This window comes from Camelus bactrianus, chromosome 20 (genome assembly GCF_048773025.1).
Source record: "Camelus bactrianus isolate YW-2024 breed Bactrian camel chromosome 20, ASM4877302v1, whole genome shotgun sequence".
Taxonomy (NCBI): domain Eukaryota; kingdom Metazoa; phylum Chordata; class Mammalia; order Artiodactyla; family Camelidae; genus Camelus; species Camelus bactrianus.
This window is the reverse complement of record NC_133558.1, coordinates 24,602,698-24,630,121: the sequence shown is the minus strand read 5'-3', so window position 1 is coordinate 24,630,121 and position 27,424 is coordinate 24,602,698. Positions and strand designations below refer to the sequence as shown.

The following is a 27,424-nucleotide window of genomic DNA, read 5'->3' as shown; positions in this document are numbered from 1 at the left end:
CATTCCACAGAAGCAAACAGTCCAGTTTCCCCAGTCAGTGTTGCAACTCCAGGAATCTAATGATTCTTCATTTATTCAAAGATGAAAATGATAATAAAATTCCCCAGTGTCGACAGCAGGTGATTTTTAACTTCACTGCTGCCTGACAGGCACCTACAGGCTTTACCTGGCCCCAATCTGTCCAGTTTGGAATTGCCAATTAGCAGCTTCTCAAAAGCAAATCTCAATGTAAGCCATTTAAAAAAAGTGCTTTTCAAAGTGTCAAATACAATGGAGTAGACAAACTCAGCACGTTAGAACAAAATAAAACGTGGGTGCCCAACTGAGGCTGCAACTGTCAAAGCTAAGTGACAAAGAACATCATTCCAGAGTAAAGAAAGGATCAAATTCTCAAAAACAGTTGTGATACACATACTCCCCCCTCTTAAATACAAAGAATACTGCAGCAATCAAACAGGTGTCTTCATTGGTAAGCTTAGCCTTTTCTCAGCTGAGGTTCCACAGGAGAGAATTAAGCACTAATGCCCTAAGGCACAGGTTGGCAAACCTTTTCTGTAAATATTTTAGGCTTTTCAGGCCACATGGTCTCTGTCACTACTCAATTCTGCCACTGGAGCTTGAAAGCAGCTGTCAAAAGTTAAGTAAATGAATGAGTGTGACTCTTACCAGGAAACTATTTATGGACAATGAAGTCTGAATTTCATGTAATTTTCACAGAAATATATATTCTTTTTTTCAATAATTTAAAAATACATCCATTCTTACAAAAAACTTTTAGTTCTTTGACTAGATTTGGCTCTGATTAGTAGTTTATCGACATATTCCCTAAAGCATCCTTTGTATGTCATAGGTTAGTTTCTCCCCTATTCACCTAGAAAGACCCTGATTACTACCATACTACAGAGAATTGAGAAAATAGTCACTCAAATCACTTTGTGTGACTACAGTGCTCTTACTAACAGAATAATACTCTGCCTAGTATGAAACTAACTGATGAGATTTATTAGCACTGTTACCACGGGCAAATAACTTTACACAAGTTAAGTTACTTTTCTTAAAGTCTAGAGATATAGAAAAGATAAAAAGGAACTTCCACAACTAGTACATTGCCAGTGGATAATATAATAAAATCAAACCGCTGCAGATTAAATGTTCAGTTAATATATTGCCAGAAATAATAAAGAAATTCTTCTAGTACAGCCCAGAATTCAATTACCATCTTTCAATCTATTTTGTATCTTCAAATATTCTGTTTCTTCTTAACAGAGGATCTACCTGAATAAAAATCACAAGTATAAATTACAGGTTTGCCTCACACACTTACATAACTAGATTTGAGTACTAGCTCCACCTCTTTCTAGGTGAGTGAGCCTGAGCAAGTTCTAGATTCTTTATTCATGCTAAGGAGGAAATATCTGCAACCCTCCAAGAGGAGTCAAAAGCATACAATTAAAACTTAGGTGAAAGAGTTTGTATACCATATAGTGCTGCAGAAATATCAGTTGCTATTATTAGGTGTTCAGTGGCTTTCTTCAAATTATCACTTTCCACTTTTTTATAACATTCTAGTATTAGCTTCTGCTAAGCCTCAGACTTAGTGGACTATTGTGCACCTAGGAGTACATTTCATTCAACACGTTAAATTTAAGCAAAGCATAATATGAGCCTCTGTTGGGAAAATAAAGATGACTGAGATGGTCTCAGCACTCAAACAATTTAGACTGATCTCAGACACATACACACAAGTCGGTGCTACCAGCAGAAAAAAATGAAAACCAACAAGAATACTGTGGGATGAGAAAAAGTTTCACAAGTATTTAATAAGGGCCTGGGTATGTGATGGGAGACATACTGTAACAGAAGGGATTGAAAGAGCACAGGTACAGAGAGGTACAGAGGTGAGAGAAAGCACTTTACAATCATTATCTAAGAGGGTATGTTTAGAGAGGACTGAGTTACAGGAGGTCTGGCCTAGCAAGTCTCTGAGGAAATGGGGACTAGCATACTTGACTCTCTTGATGACACATGCAATGTACTGACCTGCTTCAAAAACTGTTCTCTTAAATTCTGCAAGTTATCACAGCTCTCAGTAAGATAAAAAAGCAATACAGCAAGTTACTTCTTAAAAGAATAAGCTATGTATTCTTCCTTGAGGGGAGTGGATCTTAGTTCTTCCTCTAGAGTTTATTTTCTTACTTACATTATTAAAAATTTCTTCCATAAACAAATTTTATTCATGTTTCTGTCCCTTTAACCAACAAAATTAATTACCTTGAAGCTGTGCCTGAGCACAGTGAATTTTAACCCAGGAGACAGTTTCTAAAAAGGAGTGATAAAAACGGTGTTCTGTAATTGTCACCTCTCGCTCCCAAGACTGCCACTGAATCAGTCACGCCACCAAGTGAAAGATTAAAGATAGCCCCAAACCCTCTGCTATGCCTCTGAATGAGAGATGAAGTCTAATCCCTACCCCCACCCCCTTGAATCTGGGCAGGTTCTGCAACTGCTCTGACCATTACAACATGGCAGAAGTGATGTTACGTCAGTTTCCAGCTAAGCCTGTCACCTGTAAGAAATAATAACAAATTGTTTTTTTTAAGACCCTAAGTTTTGGAGTGGTTTGCTAAGAAGCAACAGATAACTGCAACAGTCACCAGATCACAGCTCCAGCTTTCAGGCCTTTCACCACGCCACAACCAAAATACTGTTTCACTTATTAAAGGAAATAAAAACTCAGGAGTTACAACTTATTGGAATATGTTTCTAACAGAATATGCTGTCAACTCTCAGAACATAAAAAAGACAACCAAAGTGTTCTAACTCCTCCTAAGAAATGCAAAATGTCCCAGTGTCAGTCAAGTTCCGTAAGGGAAGGTTATAAAAGTCAAACTCCTTTGAGTATACCCAAGCGGTGTATTGATTCTTTACAAGAAAGAAAACTCTCTGGTCTGGAAGATTAGATACCAAGAAGCAGTCATCTCCGGGAGTAGTATTTACAAAGGAGGAAGGCAACAGACAACTTTCATTTTATGCTATACGTAATTCTGAACTGCCTGAAATAAGCATGTAATACTTTTAAATTTTTAAAAAGATACCTCCTTTGAAAAAAAAGCAAACCATTGGTAGCCCTAACTTTTAAATGACTTTTTGGTGCACAAAGAATGGCAGGCTTAGCTATGCTCTCACAGAATGAAAAAATGGTATCAGCCCCCAAATGGACAGCTATTTTTAATGATGAGTAGAGCCTATGCTCTAACTTGTATCTCTCTCATCCCACCAGCTACAGGCTCCTGCACAGGGGGGGCACTCCCAGTTAGCACAGTGCCCACCAGCAAAGGGAGAAGGACCGTGAAACTGCTTTGACTTCCTTCTTTCAAGCTTTGAAGGGTACTGAAAAGGGGAACAGTTTTAAAACTTCCCCCCATGCCTCTAGCAACTCTGCAAGGCCTCCTTGCAAACCATTTCCCAGTGTTCTCTTGAGGCCTCTGCCACACTCCTAATCCCAAGAAAATTAGCAAAATGGTTGAACGCATATGAAAAAGACTGGCAAAAAATCAAATCAGAAAGATGAAGGCGCAGATTAAAAAAAAGAAGATAATTCCTCCTTTGAATATCTTTACGTTTTCATGAACTACCAACACTTCTAGCCTATCTTCAGACCAATCCCTTGCTCCTAAGAAACTCCATCAGGAAACAGATAAGGGAAAGATGAAATTCAGAACATTCTGTTTTGCTTCTGGTTATCAATGTCAAGTAAAAAACCAAAGTGGAAAGGAAATCATCACAACAAAAGCTACAAGGTTTTAAAATTATCACAGGGTTTTGTTAGGTTCTTCTCTGATGTATCATTAAGTGTTGAGGACTATAATCTATAAGCAATTCCAGGGACCCTTCCCAATCCCCAGTTTATCAGCAGATTCCCTAAAAGGATAGAAACAAAGGTTCAGCAAGTTCCAACTACCAATATTTCTTCCAAAACATCATTTATTAGAGTCCTATGATCTCAAATTCAAGTTATTTCAATTACTAAACCCTAATACTCCAATTTAGTTTCCATCCCTCACAGGAAAACACAGAATACAGAAATCAAGGTACAATATGAACTGATAAATAAAGAGTTCTATAAAAACTAGATAAACAAAGAAAAATGTACATAAGTACAGTTTGGCAAATTCAGATATTAAAAAAAAAAAATATATCAGTCAAAAATGACCAAAGGATCACTCATGCCAAATATATTAATAATACAAAGCAACTGGAAGAGTAGAAGATGGAGGAGAGGGAATCATGTGGAGTTATTTTTAAAGCAATATAATACATACAAAGTTAAGAAATTATCTTATTATACTCAGCATTAGTTAGACACCTATTAACTTTTGGGATATGTTTCAATCACGTCTTTTTTTTTAAAGAAATTACAAGGATCCACACTGATGGTAGAAAAATTATCAGCACTTTGGAAATGTTAAAGGAACATGGGCTGTCTGATCCAGAAAAGAAAAGGAAAAGAGGTCTCATTTACCAAAGACTGCTGGATATATTAAAGGTTTTTCAATGAGGAAAATGTCGAGTAACTGCAAAAACAGGCTCAAATGTCAAGCCATTAGGCAAACATGGTCTCTGAACAGGAATACAGTGGACCACAAAGTTCTCAGTACTGCCTTTGGCTTCAGGGAAACAAGCAGGATCTCACAAAACTAGATCACAAGCAAGGATAGGCAAACTTCTGTTTAAAAAACAAATGACCTTAATGTTCAATGCACAGTGGGCTAAAGGCATTAAGATTTTAAAAAATCATCCTCTAGTAGAAATCAATACATAATGGATGAGATGGTTTGCAACTGGGGTACTCAAAGGGCTAGGGTATCTCACGAACCATATCTCAAATCAAATCAAAGCAACTAGGAAAAACAAGGCTGGAATATAAAGTTATCTAAGAAAATTACAATCAATTCCAGACTATTTTCTGACGTCAAGTAAGAATATTTGCTGATAAGTGATTTTTGCAGCATTATTGTTATAATTTAAAAAGGTAATTAAAGAGTGTCTATTAACAGGAGACTAGACAAACAAAATGGTAGTATAGTCACACAAAACAAACTACTTAAAAATACACAATAATAAAAAGGAAGAAACTACCAATATCAAGACTGACAAATACCAAAAACATTACACTGAGTCAAAGAAGCCTAACAGAAAGTGTACGTACCATATGATTCTATTTATGTGACTTCTAAATCAGGCAAAACTAATCTACGGTAGGAAAAAAATTTTTCCTGGGGAGGGAATAAGAGGGCGAGCAGACTGACTGGAAAGAAACACGAGGGAACTTTCTGCAGGGAGAGTACCATATTATATAGTACAGCCTGATATATATCTTGATAGACAGTTAGATTACACAGGCAAATACATTTGTCAAATCTCATCGAACAGTGTATTTAGGATTTTTCTGGTTTGCACTCAACTGTATTTCAAAATAAAAAAACAAATGTTAAACTATAATTAATATGCATGTTTAAGTATTTGGATAAATGTAATGATGTCTGCAATTAGAAAATTTAAAAAAAGATTAACAGACGGACAAAGGAGTAAAAGAGCAAATAAAGCAAAATATTACAGAATCTGTGTGTTAGGTAAACAGGTGTACAATTTGTGTACAACTCTTTCAATTTTTGTTTTTCATAATAAAAATCTTTTCATGATAAAATGCTACAGAAAAAAGAAAATTAGATACTAGAGAAAAAGTCTCTTTCCATTAAGCGGTTACTCAAAGAATTAAGGCTCATCTGGAGCCTCTTCTTTGGAATAGGGACTATCACTACCCTCTTCCATTACTGGAGTAAAGTATTTACTCAGAATCATCTAATTTCCTCTGTGCTGATACTTCTATCAGCCAACAATCTTCTAACTGATTTGTTTCTCAAGAATCTTGAATTCACAAAAGGGCTGCTCTAGACTGAGGGAAATGTATAAAAACATTATAGTCACAGACCAAGTATAATCTAAAAAGTTTTTAATCAATTGGTTCTGTGCTTTATTACTGTAATCTTTCTCTTATCTCTGGTTTTCTAACCAACTGATCTCTTATGAGTTTGGTTAGCATAATTACCTTCCCAAGTCTTAGGAAACCTTCAATATAAGAGTTTCTAGTTTTGGAAGCAAAGGACCAGACCAAAGACAGCAATGTCTCAAAAAATAACACTAGCACGTGAAGGTAGCTGTGCCTGAAGAAGCTAGCTGGTTTTCTCATCTGTAAAATTTGAGTAATATCTGTCCTGCCCACAACAACCTGTGAGGATAAATGAGATAATGTACATGAAAACATTTTAAAAATAAAGTTCTACACAAGTGTTGTATATTATTATGATTCCATGATGGCACTAACAACCTCTTAAAACCACCTGTGTTGCTGGACAAATAAGGGAAGAATTATTTTAAAAGATCAGTACCATAAAGGAGTAAGGTCACTTAAGAGAAATTCCCAATACAAACACCTGACCCACAGTGATTTGTGTTGACTCATGGATATCTGTGTGAATCAAGAACTAGAACCCCCAATTTACAACAGGTCTTTTTTGTCTCACTCACATTCAGGTACACAAAGAAATAGGTGAGACAGACACTGCTGAGTATAATGGATTAGGGCATTCTTGTGGGAGTGCTACTAATACCTCATGCAAATCCAGGGTTCATAGCACTACCAAACAATTAAAAAGACCCTGATTCAAGCAGTTATCATCAAGTTAACTATCTTGTCCATTTCAGACAGATCCCTAAGAAGATCAGCAGCAGCACCTAAGAGTTTATATCAAGACCTCACTGTAGTTTTGAAAATAAATTTTTCCTCAACCCCTACAGCTACTCAACAGATTCAACAGAACTTTAATATTATTCATTCAGGTTAATCATCAAAAAGTCTGTAAATAATAGATGCTGGAGAGGATGTGGAGAAAAGGGAGCCCATGTACACTGTTCGTGGGAATGAAAATTGCTGCAGCCACTGTGAAAAGCAGTATGGAGGTTCCTTAAAAAAATAAAAATAGAACTACCATAAGATCCAGCAATTCAACTCCTGGGTATACATCCAGAAAAAACCAAACACTTTAATTTGAAAAGATACACACACCCCAGTGTTCACAGTAGCAACTATTTACAGTAGCCAAGTCATGGAAGCAACCTAAGTGCCCATCAACAGGTGACCGGCTTAAGAAGATGTGATATACATACATACATATACACAGACACATATGCATACATATAATGGAATATTACTCAGCCATAAAAAAAGAATGAAACACTGCCATTTGCAGCAACATGGACGGACCTAGAGAATATAATGCTTAGAGAAATAAGTCATGCAGAGAAAGACAAATACTATATGACAATCACTTATATGTGGAATATAAAAAATAGTACTAGTGAATCTATACACAAAACAGAAACAGACTCACAGACATAGAAAACAAACTTAATGGTTACTAAAGGGGAAAAGGAGTTGGGGGAAGGTCAAATTAGGAATATGAGATGAATAGATACAAACTACCTAAAACAGATAAGCAATAAAGATTTACTGTGTAGCACAGAGAAGTACATCCAATATCTTGTAATAACCTATAATGGAATATAATCTGCAAAAACAAATAAACAAAAAAAAATTATTCATTCAAATGAGAAATACCACCATACTTGAGACAGTGTCATCAGCAGAAAACTGAGACATACTTAAGAGTAAAATTTCTCTCCCTCCTTTTTTTAAGTAGCTATTGAAGAAGAAAAAGTAAAGTTTCATTTTAAAGGTTTAGTTTAAGCCTAAAATTCTAGGCTTAAAGTTTACAATCACCACATACCTTGTGAACAGAAGAAACAGAAAAAGGGGCTAATTAAAGATTATCCCAAGGCCTTCATCATTTGTTATTTACTGATTAGTTATAATGTGCTCAGCATCATTATAAACTACAAAAGATACACAAATGTATCCTTTATATAACCCTATAATAACAAGAATTCAGCAAGAAGCATGAAATGTATACTAATTCTTTAGGTCAATTTTTCAAAGGGTCAACAAAGTCTCTTTGTCCCATAAGCAACTCAACTATACAGAAAAAAACTAAAAGATGAAAATATTTAAACACTTGCTCATCAACATAGGAATGGCCCATCTAAAACAAGATTTAACAAACTGTAGACACAAGTTATCTTTCATATCAGAATCTGAACATAAAATACCATCTGAAGCTGTTTTTTGATTTAGCATGGCCCCCACAAAACACATTCAAAAGCCAATCCCAGCCAGTCATTGTGACATTTGGTAGGGAAAGTCTAAATTTCAAATGTTTAAATGGAAGAAAGAATGGCATTCCATATGTGAATAGAGTATGACAAATATTAAATGGAGTCTAGCTACTTACTGCTGCCTGAATATTACAAAAATATATTTAACTTTCTATTTATTCATGAATATTTACAACCTCCTCAAAAAATGTTTTAATGGATCAATTATTTCAATGTAAGAGAAAAGCTAAAACTATAAGACAATTAGAAAAAAACATAGTTGTAAATCTTCATGACCTTGGATTGGTCAACATTTTCTTAGATACGACATCAAAAGCATAAGCAATCAAAAAAAAGATAAATTGCACTTCACCAAAATCAAAAACTTTCATGCTTTAAAGGACACCATCTCAAGAAATGTGTAAAAACCACCTACAGAATGGGAAGATACACAAATCATATATCTGATAAGAAACTAGTAACCAGAACACATCCAATAAAAAACTTTGATAAATTCAACAATAAAAAAGACATAACCCAATTTAAAAATGGGCAACGGATTTGAACAGACATTTCTCCAAAGAAAATAAACAAATGGACAATAGACACATGAAAAGATGTTCAACATCGTTAATCATTAGCAAATGCAAATCAAAACCACAGTGAGATACCACTTCACACCCACTAGGATGGCTATAATCAAAATACTGTTCAACAGTCTAAGTGTTGGCAAGAATATGGAGAAATTGGAACCCTCATACACTGCTGGTGGGAATGTAAAATGGTGCACCCACTGTGGAAAACAGCCTAGCAATTACTCAAACAGCTAAACATCAAGTTACCATATTACCCAGCAATTCCCCTCCTAGGTATATATCCAAGAGAGCTGAAAACAGGTGTTCAAACAAAAACTTGCATACAAATGCTTACAGTATTATTCATAGTAGCCGAGAAGTGCTAACAACCCATATGTCCATATACTGATGAATGGATAAACAAATGTGGTACATCCATACAAAGGAATATCATTCAGCCATAAAAAGAAATGAAGTATTAATACATGCTACAACAGAGATGAACCTTAAAAATTAAAAACATTATGCTAAGTGAAAGAAGCCAGACATAAAAGGCCATATATTTTATGATTCCATTTATGTAAAATGTTCAAAACTGGCAAATCATTAAAAACAGACAGTAGATTCATGATTGCCAGAGGGAGAGAGGAATGTGGAGCGACTGCTAATGAGCACGTGATTTCTTTTTGTGGCGAAAATTTACAGGAATTAGATGGTGGTGATGGTTGCACAGCTTTCCGAATATACTAAAAATCACTAAACTGCACACTTTTAAAGGATGAATTTTATGGTATGTGAATTATGTCTCAACGTAAAAAAAATTAAGCAAAAAAAAAAAACTGAAGAGGAAGAAAGCAACTGAAACTTACTTTCTACATTTAATAATGTAAGATTAATGCTATATCCAAAAATTTTCAATCCCTTTCATAACTAGAAAATGATAACCCCAAGATTTTAGCTAAACAAATAACAGCAGCAGCACTTCAGACATGCAGTGAACTCTGAGCCAGGAGATCAAGCATCAACTTTCTAATCTCTTTCTGAGTTAAAATACAGCAAGTTGTCCTTGTCTGCAAATACAGCCAATACTCTGGACCTTCTTGTCAGTTTCCATGTTGTAAAGCAGCAGGGAGTCAAAATAGCTTCAACATCACCCTCCTGACCTAGGATATTCTAAAACAAAGCAACAGCAAGTTGCCAATATACTTATGAGACTATTAAACTTATCCATATAACTCTAAACAAATTTAAAAAGTACCTTTGTGTATATTTACCATTTACACATATTTAACATTAAAATAATTTATCATTAATACAACACTATACAATTGTACTCTTGTAAGAGCTCACCTATAAATTCAAATCACCCAACTGTCTTTGATCACAGAATTCAAATGAAATGCTTATAATTTCTTTAAATCATAACATAGTAGTCATATAGCTAGATAAACTGAAGACTTTACAGAAAATAACATGCAGCAAAATATTTTCATAGTACCTGAAAAATCCAATTCAACTGTAATGCTCAATCACACTACGTATGGACTAATATGTCCCCTCTTCTGTGTCATATTGACACATACAACCCATAGCATGAATAAAAAAATATAAATCAATATCAGCCAGAAGTCTGCCTGCTCATGTTACTTCATATCTCACCTAATTCTTCTTAAATAATGGGGCAAGGAAAAAGAGAATATACCTGTCTAGAGTCTTCAGTAACATAGATGCACTTCAAAAAGATGTAACATACAATTTGGAAAAGACAGAAAAGATATCAGAATATTTACAAGTATGAACATCTAGACTAAACAGACTTCTTCCTAGAAAAATAAAAGCTGAGAAAAGAGGATTAGAGTTATTAAAATTAAAGCTATTAAAATTAAGTAAAATACCAAGACAGAAGAGGTGAGTGCAATCTTGTATATAAGATTACTATATAGGACTATAAAGACAAAGTACCTCTTAAAATCTAACATGTTAGAAGTTCAAGCTTTGTTTTGTTAAAAAATATAACCCAAAGAATTTATTACTGGAAGAGAATTAATAGAAACCAAAATTATAAATAGATGCAAGAAAAGATTCCTAATTCACAATTATTGGATTCTTGGATCATTAACAGAAGTTGCAATTTCTGGTATACATGAGACATAACTACAGTTATTTTCCAAGAAGGGCACACTGGTACCATGCTGGGCCAGAATACTGCTGAGATGCATAATGTGACTAAAAAGGCATTACTAAAATTCTTCTAGCATTCTTAAGCAGCAGAGAAGTCGCAAACATCATCTTACTTGACTGTCTTTTGCAGCATGACCCTACTATCACTTCCTCATTGAACTATCCCCCTCTTGGTTTCAGAGAACGTAAATTCACCTGATTTTTCCTCTGTCCATCCATTCTCTTTCCCAAACTCCTCCTATTCTACTTGTGTATTTCAGGGTCCATCCTAAGCTATCTTCTCATTTTATACAAATGGATCTCAAACGGAAAGTGACACACAGTGGTAATAGTCAAGGGATGAAGAAAAATAAAAAGATGAATTGCACAGAGCCCACCTTACACCCACTAAACTGGAGCTGGGGGAAATAGCAGTAACATGTTTTTTAGAAAAGGCTCCCAAAGTGATTCTGACAACCCCATACCTACTCCAGAGAGAACCACTGGTCTAACAGTACTCTTCCTGTGTGTTCCTACCTGCTCCACTGGCTTTAGCTATAACCTACGCACTCACGCCACCCTAAATGATTTAGCCCTAGCTCATCCTCTCTCCTAAACTCTGAATGCTTAAGGCATTTTCACATTTAGATGATCCATAAACCCTAAAATTCAATATACCTAACAACCATTTTTTGTAGTGTAGCAGTAGTAACGGTGGCAGTGGTGGTGGTGGCGGTGGTGGTGGTGGTAGTAGTAATATCCATCAAGAAGTGACTAGATAACCTGGCTAAATAAAATCTAGTATATGCAACTATTGGAATACTGTGTTGCCATTTAAAGCAGCAGCTAGAAATACATATGCTGTTTTAGAAAGAACTCTAAGATATGTTAAGTAAAAAAAGCGAGATACTGAATAGTATGTAGTACACTACTATTTGTGTTAGAAAAAAAGGGTAAATGTAGTGTATGCACAGGAAACTTCTGAAAGGTTACTCAAGAAACTTACCCATGATTCTTGCTAGAAAATAGAACTAAGGATATGGTGTAGGAGAGAGACAACCCTTTCACTGTATACCCAGTTGTGCTGAATTTTTAGTATAAATGTACTCCCTTTCTAACTAAAAAAAAAAAAAAAAAGATACTACAAAACTATACAGATATCTCTACTTCCTATCTGAAAAAGGACTTGTGTCCAGAACATATAAAGAACTCCTACAGATAAAGAAGAAAAAAATAGACAACCAAATAGAAAAATGAGCAAAAGGTTTGAACACACACTTCACACTAAATTTTAGACAAATGGCCTACAAAGAAAAGTGCTCAATTTTATCAGTCATCAGAGAAATGGAAATTAAAACCACAATGCAATAACCCTAAGAGCTGAAATTAAGTTGAAACAGTCAATATCAAGTATTGATGAAGATGGAATAACCAAAACTCTCATATACTCATGGTGTAAATTGACACAATCACTTTAGAAAACTGACAGTATCTACTAAATCTAAACACAGATACATACATCTTATAATCCAACAATTCTACTGCTGAGTATCTACCCAAGAGAAATGAGTGTTTATGTCTACCAAGAAACACATGCAAGAACGTTCATAGCAGCATTGTTCATAGCACCCCCAAACCACAAATTTTAAAAAGTAGAACAAACTATGTTAGTATATAATGGAATACTACAAAGCAATGAAAAATCATTACCTCTCTTACACAAATGTAGATGAATCTCATAGTTATATGCTGAAAGAAAGAAGCCAAACACAAAAGACTAAATATGATCTGATTCCCTTTACATAAAATTCAAACACAGGCAAAACCAATCTATAGTGATGAAAGTCAGAATAAGCTGGAGGTAACAACCACAGTACGGCACAAGGAGACTCCTACTGGGGTACTGGAAATGTACTAACTATATGTCAAGCTGGGTAGGTGGTGGTTACATAAGAGTGTGTGTGTGAGTGTGTGTGTGTGATCAAGTAATATATAAAAATTCATCAAATTTAAAAGAATGAGAAGCCAGAGACTCTAAGAAAATATTTGCAGGAGATATATCAGAGGACTATTATGCAAAATATACAAAGTACTCATAAAATACAGAAAGAAAACAAACCCTATTAAAATGTAGGCAAAAGATCGGAACAGACGCCTCACCAAAGAAGGTATATGGATAGAAAAATAAGCATCTGGAAAGATGCTCAACTTCATTTATCATTAGGAAACTGCAAATTAAAGCAAGATACCAAAACACACCTATTACAATGGCCAAAATCCAAAACAATGACAATACCAAATGCTGGTAAAGATCTGAAGCAACAGAAAACTCTCATTCGCTGCTGATGGGAATGCAAAATGCTATAGCCACTTTGGAAAAACAATTTGGCAGTTTCTTTCAAACTAAACACACTCCCTGTTATTTACCAATTTGAAACTTAACGTCCACACAAAATCCTGTACGTGAATGCTTACAGCAGCTTTATTTATAGTTGCCAAAACCTGGAAGCAACCAAGATATCCTTCAGCAGGTAAATGGATAAATAAACTGTGATACATCCAAACAATGGAATACCTTTCAGTTCTAAAGAGAAATGAGCTATCAACCATATTCCTAAGTGAAAGAAGCCAATCTGAAAAGGCTACATACCGTATGGTTCCAACTAGTACTTGACATTCTAGAAAAGGCAAAACTATGGAGCAAGTAAAATGATCAGTGATTGCTGGAGGGTAGAAATATAAACAGGCATAGCTCAGAGGATTTTTTAGGACAGTGAAACCATTCTGCATGCTACTATAATGGTGGATGCATGTCATCATACATTTGCCAAAAGCCACAGAATGTAAACCACCAGGAGTGAACCCTAATGTAAAACTATGGATATTGAGTGATAATGATGTGTCAATGTACTTCCATTGACAGTAACAAGTATACCACTCTAGTGGGGGATGTTAACAGTGAGGGAGGCTGTGCATGTGTGGGGACAAAGGGTATAGTGGAACTTTATCTCCTGCTCAATTCTGTGAATCTAAAACTGCCCTAAAAAACATTTTTTGAATTCATTGAAGTATATACTTGAAATGTGTGTGGTAAACTAAGTTATGTCTCAATAAAAAAGCGGGAAAAAAGATGTAAGAAGAAAAATTTTAAGGTAATCTATGTCATCAGAAGTCAGGATAGTTATTATCCTTGAGGGGCAGTGACTAGAAGAGGGCAGGAGGAAAGGGTTCTTGGGGACGGGGAATGCTATTTCTTGATACAGGGGCTGGTTACATGGGTATATTCAATTTGTGAAAATTCATTTCACTATACACTTTATATTTATGCATTTTTCACTATAAATGTTACAGTTCACTTAAAAGTTTACATTAAAAAAGATACAATAAAAGCAAAAATAAATAAGTAGGACTACATCGAATAAAAAGCTTCTTCTACATAGCAAAGAAAACCATCAACAAAATGAAAAGGCAACATACAAATGAAAAGGGAGAAAATATTTGCAAATCATATATATGATAAGGGGTTAATATCCAAAATACATAAAGAACTTGTTAACTCAATATCGAAAAAAAATTTGATTAAAAAATGGGCAGAAGATCTGAACAGACATTATTCCAAGGAAGATATACAGATGGCCAACAGGTACATGAAAAGATGCTCCACATCCCTAATCATCACGGAAATGCAAAAAAGTGCTATTATTACAAAGACGAGCAATAACAAATGTTGGCAAGGATGTGGAGAAAGGGGAGGCCTTGTGCACTGCTGGTGGAAATGTAAATTGGTGCAGCAGCTTTAGAAAACAGTATGGAGGTTCCTCAAAAAATAAAAACTGATCAACCATATGATTCAGCAATTCCACTTCTGCGTATTTATCTGAAGAGAACAAAAACACTAATTCGAAAAGATACATGCACCCCATATTCACTGTATCATTACTTACAATCGCCAAGCTATGGAAACAACCTAAGTGTTCACCAACGGACAAATGAATAAAGAAAATGTTGTGTATATATATACAATGGAATATTATTGGTCCATAAAAAGAAACAAAATCTTGGCATTTGCAACAACAGGGATTAACCCTGAGGATATTATGCTAAGTGAAAATAAGTCAGACAGAAAAAGATAAGTACTGTATGATCTTACTTATATATGGCATCTTTAAAAATAAAATAAAAAGTGAAGCTCACAGATACAAAGAACAGATTGGTGACTGGTGGTGGCAAGAGATTCTGGGGGGGGGTTGCAAAATGAATGAAAAGGATCAAAAGGTACAAATTTCTGGTTATAAAATAAATGTCATGGGAATGTATCGTACAGCATGGTGACTAGTAATACTGTATTACCTATTTGAAAGTTGCTAAGAGAGTAGATCTTAAAAGTTCTCATCACAAGAAAAAAATTTTGGTTAACTATGTATGGTGATGAGTGTTAACTAGACTTATGATGATCATTTTGCAATATATACAAATATCAAATCATTATGTTGTACACCTAAAACTAGTATGTAACAAATATATCTCAATTTAAAAATACAGTAAAGGTACACTGACATGCTATCTAATTCATCAAAATGAATACTCAACCTGTCTAAAACTAATTATCTCTTTTCCACAACCTGCTCATCATCTTCCAGATGTAGTCACTGCAACCTAAGAACTTCCAAAGTATAAACTTTCTTATACCAAACCAAACTCTGCACACCACTGACAGATAGCATTAGTAGTTGTTTCTACAATTTCATGATGGACTTAGCCAAATCAACTAAAGTCCAGTCAGAAACCTCATCAACTAACGAGGTGGCACTGGTGTGGAGATTACCATAAATACAAATTGCCCAGTTGGGGCAAGATAGTTCTGCCTCTATTAATCTGCCACCAATGCTCCTTCATTCAAGACTGGGAAGTCAGCCCCTAATAAATGTAATTATCATGGTCAGGCACTATGCCAAGGGGCTTGACAGGCATTAGCGCTCACTAAACCTCAAAGCAACTCTAGTATATTCTTTTTTAAGGAAAAAGAGGCAGAGATCAACTGCCCAAGATCAAGAAGAAAATTCTAAAGCCAAGTTTTCAACCCAGGCCTTTGATTCCAAAGCCCATGCCACTGAGCTCAGATGGTTTTCTGGAGATAAGAGATCAGCATGCCCTTCACTTTTGGAGGCATTTTGGAAGAGCCTAAGTTTGACGAGAAGGGGCCCTTCATTAGCCACTCAGCAAATAAGAAATGTCTTATTCCCCCAGACAGTGCTACTATTAAATTCTTTAAAATTTAATGTAACCTCCCCCATATGTACTAATAGAAAAACCTTAGAAAAGGCTTGTGAGAGTTTTTTCCCCAAGAACTTGCTAGCAAGTAAAGCAGAAAACGGGCAAAACTTTGATGAATTATCCACACCAGGCTTGAAGGTTGAAAAGGGAGATGGAAAATAGGTAGCAAGGAATGGAACTGGTTGTGGCAGAACCAATAAGGGAAAGAAGGCAAACTGAGTCTCCATGGCCTGCTGCAAAGAGACATCGTGAAGTACCATCCTTTAACTGGCTGAGAAGGTGCCTCCGGGCTTAGCAGAAGAAAGAGCCCATGGGGTTCTAACAGATGGAACACCAATTTTGCTGAAAGCTGCTGCCGCTTCCACTGAACTTTAGTTTGGAATTTGCATCACAGCTCTCATCCTATGATCTTTAGCACTTCCCTCTAAGACCCCAGGGGATTCACACCCGACAACTCAAGAAAAGACAGAATGTTTTCTTTAATCTCACCCACACCACCTGTTCACATTAGTTTCTCGAGCCCTTACAGATGTGGCGACCTCTCATATTTTGACTAGAAGTTGGTGGCCATAAAGCATCTTCATTCCTAATTACCACCACTCCACGTTTCCCCACCCTCATCCCCCTTGTACTCTAGTCTCCTCCTTGGCCACCATCTGTGTCCTTACTCTTCCAACTCACCTCCAAACCTGGAATGTGTCCAGTGACTTTTCTGCATCCCAAATTTAAACACAAACCTTTCTTCCTGTCCCTAGCTCCAATCAAAAACACACATATAAGAATCTAATTTATGTGCAATGAAAAGTATTCAGGTAAACCTAAGAGGCTTTCAACTATGAGATCATAATATCTAGTCACCAGACAGTTTAAAACCAAGGGGAAGAAAATGCAGTCTTTAGGAACATCTACAGAAAACGTTTTACTGTGGCTACCGTTTTCTAAGTTAATCCATACTGATATTACTGAGATTATAAACCCCCAAAGAGACTCTCAGTATACATCATGTAACACTTCACACTTTTACTCAAGATTGTATGTCTATCACTTAAGTCACAGCAACAGTTCCTTGATTAGAGCCTGCCCCACAGGCAGTGAAGAAAAAGATTAGCCTTACAAATAAAATGCACGGTTTGAACATATCTCGGAAGTGCTACAGTACTTTGGGAGGGGGAGGTTTAACATGAACAAGAGGTAGTGCTAATTAATAGTAATCTAACCAAAGAAAAAGGGAATATAGGCATCAGAGAGTAGATGACAATGTCCTCCTAACCAAAAGAATAAAACAAAATTCCCTCCAAGCAAGCATTTTTATAGATCAACATACAAAAACAGACCTTTACTTTTTAAAGGTGAGTAGCACAGCTTTGTATTAGATTAAAAGGGAAAGGCAAACTAGAATACTGTATAGAGTCAAACATTGTGAAGATTTTGTATAATACATGCAGTTTCACGTGCAAACACAAAGACTTTAAAAATGTGGTTTTCTGGACTTCAGTGGCATCTAAAGAAAATGAAGAATACCACCCATGCAACCCGAGGACAGAAACCAAGAAATCATAACTCTAGAAACAACACACACTGAATTACACTACATTTTCTCCCAGTTTACTCTTGCTGGTTAATACACACTTAGCCAGCTAAGAATGTATTCTTCAATCTATTTTGTGTCTTTCCTTATGTCAAAAAATATTCTTTCAGGAGATAACTTTGCCAGCACATCTATCCATATAAGGCATCCTAGAAAGGGCTGAAACTGAAAAGCAATGACCTGAAATAGGCAGAGACTTTGAAAGCATAGATGTGACAGCAAAGCCCCCACCCCAATCTATTTCTCCAAATTCCTGCCCTACCCTTCCCATTAGGTACCATAAACTAGAGAAACTTCCTCACACCATGTTCAGGAATGCTACCAGCCCAACTATGTAAGAAAACCAAATGCCTGAACCAAGAATCTGACTAGGAGAAAGTATCTGTGATATTTTTGAATGGTTAAAATACTTCTCCTTCCAGGAAGTGTCACTGAGTGTGTGACTATTTATATAAATGCACTTCAACTTACCAGTGTGTAAGAATCCAAGAGGTAGACAAGACATCAACAGCTGTTACTCCATACCACCCCACTTAGGCAGAAAGAAATGAAGAAAGGCACTTCCCAAAAGATCCTGAGCACAACACCAACCACACTCTTTATCAGGACATTAATGAGGCAACAATGAGACTAAATACAGCCTGTCCACAAACTAGAAATGCAAAATGCTGTGGTTTGGTCTGCCCCATCCCCTCTTCTCCCCCCACCAGAGTGGTCACAGCTGCATCCATGATCTTTCCAAGGACATTTTTCTGCCCTAATACAAAACTGCACCTGCCTATGATACAGAACATTTGGTACAGTTGAACAAACAGATGCAGTTAGCTAGTACTAACTACATCTTCTTCCTAATGCATTCTTTGTTCCTCTGATTAACAGCTGCAGCCACAACTTCAGATGTCCAGCACTGTCTGGAGTACTGTCTCCTAGGCTCAAGGATGACATGGCATTTTCATTCATCTTGTGCCATTCCCTCAGCCTGGTACATCACAGATCAGTTTGGTTTTGTCCACTCCACCTTCCTCTGTATATAAGGACATGAATTAAGCAGAAAATCCAATACATTTATCGCTAGTCACATGCCAAAAGCTTCCATATGAGATTCACATTTGTGAAAACAAATATTATTCCTCTGCAAAAGTCACAGTCCAACGTGAATACCTTTAAAAATTCTCCCACTAAAGATTTAAAAAAAAAGGATTCTCTATTAATCCAACATCTCCCTGTACAGGCCTCTGAGAATGCCAGTTTAAAGAAGCTAAAAAGGGGGCAAAGATGATTGACCCAAAAGCTAACATGAAAAAAAAGTTCAAAGTATAGCCTAACTTGTACTGAAATTTTAATTCTCAAAACTGATCAAAGAAGGGGAGAGGGAACAGCTCAGTGGTACAGTGTGTGCCTAGTAAGCACAAGGTCCTGGGTTAAATTCCCAGTACCTCCATTAAAAGATAAATAAATTAAAGAACCTAATTACCTCCCCCCTGCCAAAAAATAAATTTTTTTAACTGATCAAAGGAGCTCTTCCCAATAATCTGAATTAACAATAGCACTGCTTCCTCCTTTAGAAATAAAATATGTTAGAGCTAGAAAAAAAAAAAACTTACAGCTAAATTAGATAAGTCCCACATTTTCAAAAAATGAGAAAACAGGGCTCTAGAGAATTCACAAGAAAACAGGCTTGAATGTCAACTACCTTTCAATAAAATCAGAAAAAAAGAAAACAGGCTTGAAAATCCTGGCTGCCTATCAGGTCAACATTCTAGAAGGACACTGACCAAGAGAACTTTCTGGGAGGATGAAGTGTTCTGTATCTGTGTTCCCCAATGGGGTAGCCACTAGCTATTGAGCTAGAGAGTATATAAAAATGCAGCTAGTGTAACTGAAAACTAAATTCTTAATTTTATTTAATTTTAATTAGTCTGAATTTCAATAGCCTCTGGATATCATATTGGACAGCACAATTCTAAAATACAATCTTAGGTTCTGGTTATTAAAAACTTCAAATAAAACTGCTTAACCCCTCTTCTTCATTTAACACATAGGAAATTTCTTCCTTATTTCTAAATATCTCATTCAGCAACATGATCTTGTTACAAAGGAACCCAGAGCAGGATCAGTCTGTTTCTCAAAGTCCCTAGTAGAACTGAGTGACATCAGTGTCTTCCACTCAGTTGGAATAAAGGTCCTCTTTTGCAAACCACTCTGACACAAAGTCCCACAACGAGCCTGAATCTGGACGATTTTTTAAGTGTTTAATTAAAATCACACAAGTTTTGAATTGCAACCAGAAAATTTCCTACATGTAGCTTTGCTGAGATACCGAACTTAACGTTTCTTTAAAAAAAAAAAATTTAACCTCAATCTTGATCTGATTATTGTGGTATTTCAAAATTTTGCATCAGTTTGCACAGACACAACCTCCTTATGACCTAATTAAAAATCCAAATTATAATAGTTCTCATCCTCTTAGTACTCTGCCCTCAAAAAACAATATTTAATATTCTGGGATTTTTTTTTTTAAAGAACTTTATTCATTTCAAAGAATTTTTAGCCCTCTTATTTTTCCAGCTAGAAAAAGGTTAACTTGTGAAAACTTACATTAACTTTAATACCATTAAGGACTATCAAGAGACTTTAAGTCAAAACTTTTAGGTATGATTTAAAATATTAGGTTCTCCTCTTTTGGGGGGTTTGGGGAGACGTGGGGGAGTGGTGAATGAGCAGGGTGAATGAGGAGAAGTTTCTACCCAAAGAGCCCTATGTCCTATATGTCAACTGGATCTAGCTGTAAAAAGCTACTGCCTCAAGCCAATGTAAACAAAGATCATGTTTTTTTAGAAAAACAAAATAATTTCCCTGCATTTCATCACATCAAAGGGGCAAATTTTTTATTTTCTGGATACCCCGTATGTAATCAGGAAAGTGGGGCAAATAGATAAATGCAGTTAGCTAGTGCTAACTACATCTTCTTCCTAGTGCATTCTTTGTTCCTCTGGTTAACAGCTGCAGTCACAACTTCAGATGTACATTACAGTGAATACTTCATTTAAATCATGTTGTATCTTTAGATTACTCAAAGGTGCAAAGTAAAATCACACAACTCCTTGAGGTTCAACTACCCAAAGGAGTAGAAAACTTATGTCCACAAAAACCTGCATGTGAATGTTACAGCAGCTTTATTCATAACTGCCAAAACTTGGAAGCAACCAAGATGTCCTTCAGTAGATAAATGGATCAACTGTGACATATCCAGACAATGGAATATTAAAATGCTAAAAAGAAATGAACTATCAAGCCACAAAAGACAAAGAAGAACCTTAAATGTATATTACCAAGTGAAAGAAGCCAATCTTAAAAGGCCACATACTACATGATTCTAACCATATGGCATTCTAGAAAAGGTAAAACTATGGAAAGAGTAAAAAGATCAGTGGTTGATAGGGGTTGGAAGGAGGGAGCTATGAATAGGTAGACCACAGAAGATTTTAAGGGCAGTGAAATTACTCTATATGACACTCTAATAGATACATGTTATTATACATTCATCCAAATCCATAGAATGTACAACACGAAGAGTAAACCCTAGTGTAACCCATGGACTTTGGGTGATAATGACGTGTCAATGTAGGTCCATCATTGTTACAAATGCACCACTGTGATGGAGATGCTGATAATGAGGGAGGTTATGCATGTGTGGGGGCAGGGAGTATGTGGGAAATCTCTGTACCTTTTTCTCAATTTTGCTGTGAACCTAAAACTGCTCTAAAAATATAAAATCTTTTTAAAAAAGTAAAACTGCACAAATGAGTTTGGTTGGGTTTAAGAGAACGTTTAAGGGGGTTTTATAACCAAAGGATAATTAGTGACATCACTGGAATGAACATTCTACTGATTAACTAGTGATTCATGCTGTGTCCACATGAATTTGAAAGCCCAGGTTAAGCTGGTTGAAATGTGGCAACATGTTCCATTTGGGAGATAGAGACTGAAGAATCAAAACTAGTGTGAGGGTCACACACTGCTAGGAGCCAAGCACACTTGCCAGATTACTCACAAAGTGACAGAATAAAGAGTTCCACATCAATTCCCAAAGCCTGGACTCAGAGAAAATAACAGAAATAATAAATAAATAAGTTATATTTAAGCTAACTAGTCAGCATCTTGTTTAATCAACTTTCTACTATAACCATTCCAGGAACAGAATTTATTTTGTGAGATTACTCTGGATCTCTGCCCTAACCCCATCTGGTTGGTAAGTAAGATGTTTCAAGAGAATAGATCACAAAAGTGAAATACTAATAAAATCTATTTCCCTAAAGAAAATGTACCAGTGTAATATTCCTTTTATGATATGATTCATTAGAAAATGAATCATGAATTTTATCCAAACAATGAATAGTTTATTTAATAAATCCAATATTTAAATATTCCATTACTCCCTAAATACCAAACATTCATGACCACTATACTTTAAATTTACTTATTAAAAAAATAGTATGTCTCAAACTTTCCCTTAAATTATACTGTGATAGAGAATGCCTATAACTGTAAGAGCAGAATATCAATAATCATAATTAGATATTTATACTTAATAAGTAGAATTGGGAAAAAAGTTCATTTTCCTCATCCTAATTAATTATCGTTTCTACTACCCTGCAGTACACTCAGTATATTCTTATTGTCTTCTTCCTGTCTTTTTTTTATAGTATTCTAGGTCTGCACTTTCAACAACTTTTGAAAATACCTGTGGAGAATCTATATCCCTCAGTACATTACATTAAATGTCTAAACAACTGAAAATGCAGCTTCAACTAATACCATTTATACCTGTATAATTTTAAAGTGCTTTCACATATGTATACATTTCAACTAAAGAAAATGCACTAATTGACTATTTCCTTTCAGATTTGACACTTACAAACTGAATTTTTTTTTTTTGGTATGATTACTAAATGCCTAAAATGAGCCAAGAAAATGCTCATATTTCACTAAAAGTTTTAAGTCCATCTTTCAGGAAACAAACCACTTACGGTCATTAACCCTGAAAACATTTACATACTATACAAACAACTTCCAACTTTTATAAAGAGGTAAATCTTCAATAATTTTCAAGGTAGCAAGTTTCCCAGTGGTCTCTCTATAAAATAGTAACTTAATTACCTACACCCAATTTCACAATATAAAGCCAAAAGGGAGAAAACTACAAACTGTGTGTTCTCAGCATTAGCATTGTACACTCCTCCTGGCATTCTCCTTTCTAACTGCATTCCCACAAGACAGACCTCCAAATTCTATTTAAACCAACCCCCACTGGTTGATGTCCTGAGTGGACAGTGCTGGGCAGCGAGTCTTACGGCCTAAGTCACTGGAGAGAAGAGCAATCTTAAAGGAACTGCCTTTAGTCTGCTGGTGCCAGAACATTCTGCTGAGAGTCTCCTCTGCAAGGGCTGGGTGTGGGCCCTGACTAGCTGACTTCACAGACTTGCGGCTTTCACAGAGTGCAATGCTGACTAAAGTTTTTAGAGAACACATTCACCTTCATGTTCATGAAGAGAAAAGGAAAGATACTTCCTGAATGGTTTTGACATCTACTTCTCTCCATTTTCCCTGACCACTATACAGGTATGGCAATCCTCTGGACAAGTCTTCTGTACCTCTAGTCTTGGCAACATGCCATCAACATACAGAAACCAGATTCATACAGACACACACAATCACACCCACATACCCAGGCCACCCTCAAGATCATTCAGTAATATTTCACCTTAAAGAAAATCACTCACTACCCAAAGTTCTTCACAGATCCCTAGTGCAGTCAGGATAAAAATCCAAAGTCTTAAGCATCATCTATGGGGCCCTGAGTTACCGACTGCTCTCACCATCTCAGCCTCATCTCTAGCTGACCCCTCTTCACAATCTACCAGTTCACCCCAATGAACTTTCAGTTACTCAAATGTGTAGTGATCTCACTAACAAGCAGGCCTTCATCCATGCTATTCCCTCCGCCTGAAAGAAACACTTTTCTTCCTATCTATTTCCATTCTCTTCAACTCTTCCTGCAGGACTAGGCTGGCATCACCCACTGGGTTACCTTCCTCTACCTCCACCTCAGCTGGAGTAGGTGCCCCTCCCATCACACTCTATACCAAGTCTAACAAACTCTACTGTAACTGTCACTTCACTTCTCTATGCCCCCTGCTACCAGAGAATGGGGCCAGTACCCCTCCTGTCTACCATTATATCAGAGGCACTCTAGTATTTGCTAAATACATTCTAAATTTACGTAATGAACATAGTACGAATGTAGCCCATGCAATAAGGGAAAGATGTTTAAAGTCAGACATGATATAAAGGAAACTAGGCTGCAATTTCATTATAATCTGGTATAAAGTGCAAACTTCAAAAGTGCATACAAACACCTTCAAGAAAGGTTAAAACATTACATGTTAAAAAAATACACTTCACCATAAAAATATTAGTTTCGTGCTCACTGCTCCTGTTAGGCAACTTGCAGTTCATAAAAAGTGCCAGATTGCAAGTTATCAAAAAAGAAGCCTTGCCTGCTTACAGGTCAAGTATGGCATCAGTGTAACTATTCCTCTCTGCTACTACCAAACTCTCCTTACATTACTCAGAACCCTACTAGTTAAAGGGAACAAACAATTCTATTTCCTCAGTTTCTAAGACTTGAAAAAGTCTAAGGTTCCACTAGTAATAATTATCCCAAGGACACAGACATGCTGGTGGGAAATAGACCTCTGATACATCCTGGGCATTAGATGCCATTGGCAGCTACCTTCTTTGAGCCACATGTTTTCTTATGATTTACAATCTGAGACTTGTGACACCAGATTTTTCCAGAGCTGCAGACTGATGTCATAAACGTGATGGTACTAAGCACTCTAAAGAGCTCACCAGCTCCACCCTGAAATTCCTCTATGCAAAGGGAAGTTATCCACCCTCTTCTAAGTCTCAGTTTCCCCATCTATAAATAGATAATGGCTCTTAATAAAATTCTTGTGGGAATTAGTGTCTATGAAAGCACTTAGCAGACAACACAATTATTACTTTCAAATCAAAAAGAATAGGAGACCGTAAAACCTAAGATGTTTTCACATCTTCAGAACTTTTGGTAATGCCATAACTTATTTCTCACGGAAGTCTTTTCACTGAGAAATTTTTGAGACAGAAAAGGCAAAAAGATGAGAAAATGAGATTTTTTTCATCAAAACCTTTGAATTTAACCAACTCCAGAGAAATCTGTTAAGATCCACTTTTTAATCCTTCTCTGCACTCCCAAAACCATAGCCTTAATTTCTTCCTCAGCCATTCCTAGGATCTGAGAGCGAGCAAAGATAAATACTTGAAAACATCCCCACCAAAAATAATCATTTCCTTACTGCTTCTATGCACCTCCAAATATACTGAATCTTTGGAAAATAAAACAAAACCAAAGAGCTAAATCACAAAAGTTGGCCTTCAAAGTCTCCAGTTTCCTTACAATAGGTCTACAATCATAAGGTATAACGAAGGCACCTGTTAAGTAAGAGGGGTGGCAATTCATAAAACTCCAAATGTTACAAGGAAAATTTAAACTGTAACTATAGGTAGGAAAGTTAATTTTCCACCTCATATATTTTCACTCTAACACAGGATGGCAAGTAAGAATACAGGCCGGCCAAGGTGAAAGTTTTTTTCGTTTAAAAAAAAGAAGAGAGAAGGGAATTTGAGCCAATTGAGCAAACTGGCTCTCACGTTCCTAAGCCAGGCTGACTTGAGGCTTTTTTAACAAGGAAATCTTACAGATCTTCAGAAACGTGTTTTAAATAAAGGTGAGATCTCCACAGTCTTATAACTTTAACCCAGCCTGGGTTCTGGGCTCGACTTTTAAAAATGGGTGACGTGTGAACAGCTTCCTAAAAGCAAATGGGGCACTGGGATATAATTTAGGAAGTGATGATGCAAGTCTCTGGGGGACAGGGAGGAAGGGAGGTGAAAAAGTCAGAGGAAATACCCTTCTAGTGCCTGGGCACCCCAAGGAGGGGAGGAAGGGCTGGCCTCCACAAGCCAAAGGAAGGGAGAACCCCAGCTCCACCTGGAGGTGCCAACGCCGCCCCTTCATCCCTGCCCACTGCCCTGCCCCCCTCGCCCGTGGCCTGGGCGGCCTCGTTTGGCCCGAGCCTCGGGCAGGCGAGTCCCTGAGGGTGGCAGCGCACCCCACGCAGGGCCTTGTCTGCGCACCCCTTAGCTCCCCACCAGGCACCCCTCCCCGGGACGGCCCCTTCCCCTCCCCGCAGGCCTGGCCTGGACCCAGCCCCCAGGGTTCCGGCCTCCCCGGGCCCCGAGGCCTGCTCAGGCAGCCCCGGAGCCCGCGCCCCCCGCCCCAACCCCCACTCAGCCCGGCACTTACCCCCAGAAGCCGCAGGGACAGCGAGGCGGCAGGCTGGGCGCTTTGCTGCGCTCGCTCCCGGCGTCTCCCATGGTGCTCGGCGGCGGCGGCGGCAGAGCTCGGCGGCGGCAGCGGCGGCAGCGGCTGGGCCTGGGCCCCGCTCGAAGGAGGCGGCGGCGGCGTCGGGGGTCTCGGGGCGGGGGGAGGGGGAGGGAGCGGGCGCGCGGGCGGGCGCGAGTCCGGGGCTCCGAGCCGGGATTCCAGGCCGGTCAGCTGGAGGCGGGCCGCACCACTCGGCCTGCGGAGACGGGGGGGCCAGGGGAGGCGTGGAGAGCGGAGGGAGGGGAGCTCAGGAGGTGGGGCGTGCGGGTGAACGGAGGACGGCGGGGGGAGAGGAGGAAAGACCCGGCGCCCTTGGCAGCTCCCACCGCCGTTCCCAGCCAGAGCGATGTCCCGTGCGGCGGCGCTGGGAAGGACCTGAGACCCCCGCCGGCTCTGGCGTAGCAGCGGCCGCCGTGAGGCACCAGGCCCCTCTCGCTCCGTAAAACCCTCCCCTCCCCCGGAGGCTGCGCTGACCGGACAATGGCCGCTCCGCCCCCTCCCCTCCTTACACACCCCTCCCAAGGAGTCACAATGGTCTCGCCCAAGGGAGCCGCCGCCAAAGCTCAGCAGCTGATCAGCTGGGATCCGGGCGTGCCACTTTGTTCAGCTCCTCAAAGGAAGAAGACGGGGCTGTGAGCAAAGCCGAGAGCGGCGGGCTATCACTTGGCGACGGGCCTCTACGGCTTTCGTACTCTTGGAACTTTTAAAATCTGAGGCAAACTTACCTTCCCCCTGTGTGAAAAAGAGAAGCAGGCTTCTGAGTACTCTGGGGCGCGCTGCCTCCCCGCAAACGCGAGTGGTACGCCCCAAGCGAGAGGGGGAGGAGCAGATTAGTTGTTTAGGGTAAGTTGGGCCAGTCCCAGAGCGGCGGCCGAGAGCTGCGCATGCGCCCGGAGATCCCGTAACCCGGTACAGGGAGGGGCCAGGAGGAACGCTTCCAAACCCGGAAGTGGGGCTTCGTTTTCCCTGGACTGCCAGGGTCTTCACCTGCTGGAGGGGTCCCGAAACCCTCCTCTCTTCGTCCTGGGCTATGCTGGGGGACGTTTCTCCACAAACTGCCAACCC

At 38.1% G+C, this 27,424-nt stretch overlaps 1 protein-coding gene across 2 annotated transcripts in view; it reads right to left on the bottom strand.

Moving 5' to 3' along the window:
* Positions 1–27,223, bottom strand: part of ZFAND3 (zinc finger AN1-type containing 3) — a 287,514-nt gene extending 260,291 nt beyond the window's left edge. Inside the window, exons 1-2 of one of the 2 annotated variants that reach the window (XM_074348627.1) lie at positions 27,085–27,223; positions 26,279–26,555 (exon numbers count right to left, since the gene is read on the bottom strand). In XM_074348627.1, coding sequence (XP_074204728.1) covers positions 26,279–26,349 — 71 coding nt within the window. In that variant the 5' untranslated portion in view covers positions 26,350–26,555; positions 27,085–27,223. Of the gene's footprint in view, positions 1–26,278; positions 26,556–27,084 lie in introns of those variants that run through there. The other variant, XM_074348626.1, reaches the window with a different exon arrangement.
* Positions 27,224–27,424: the final 201 nt, after the last annotated feature.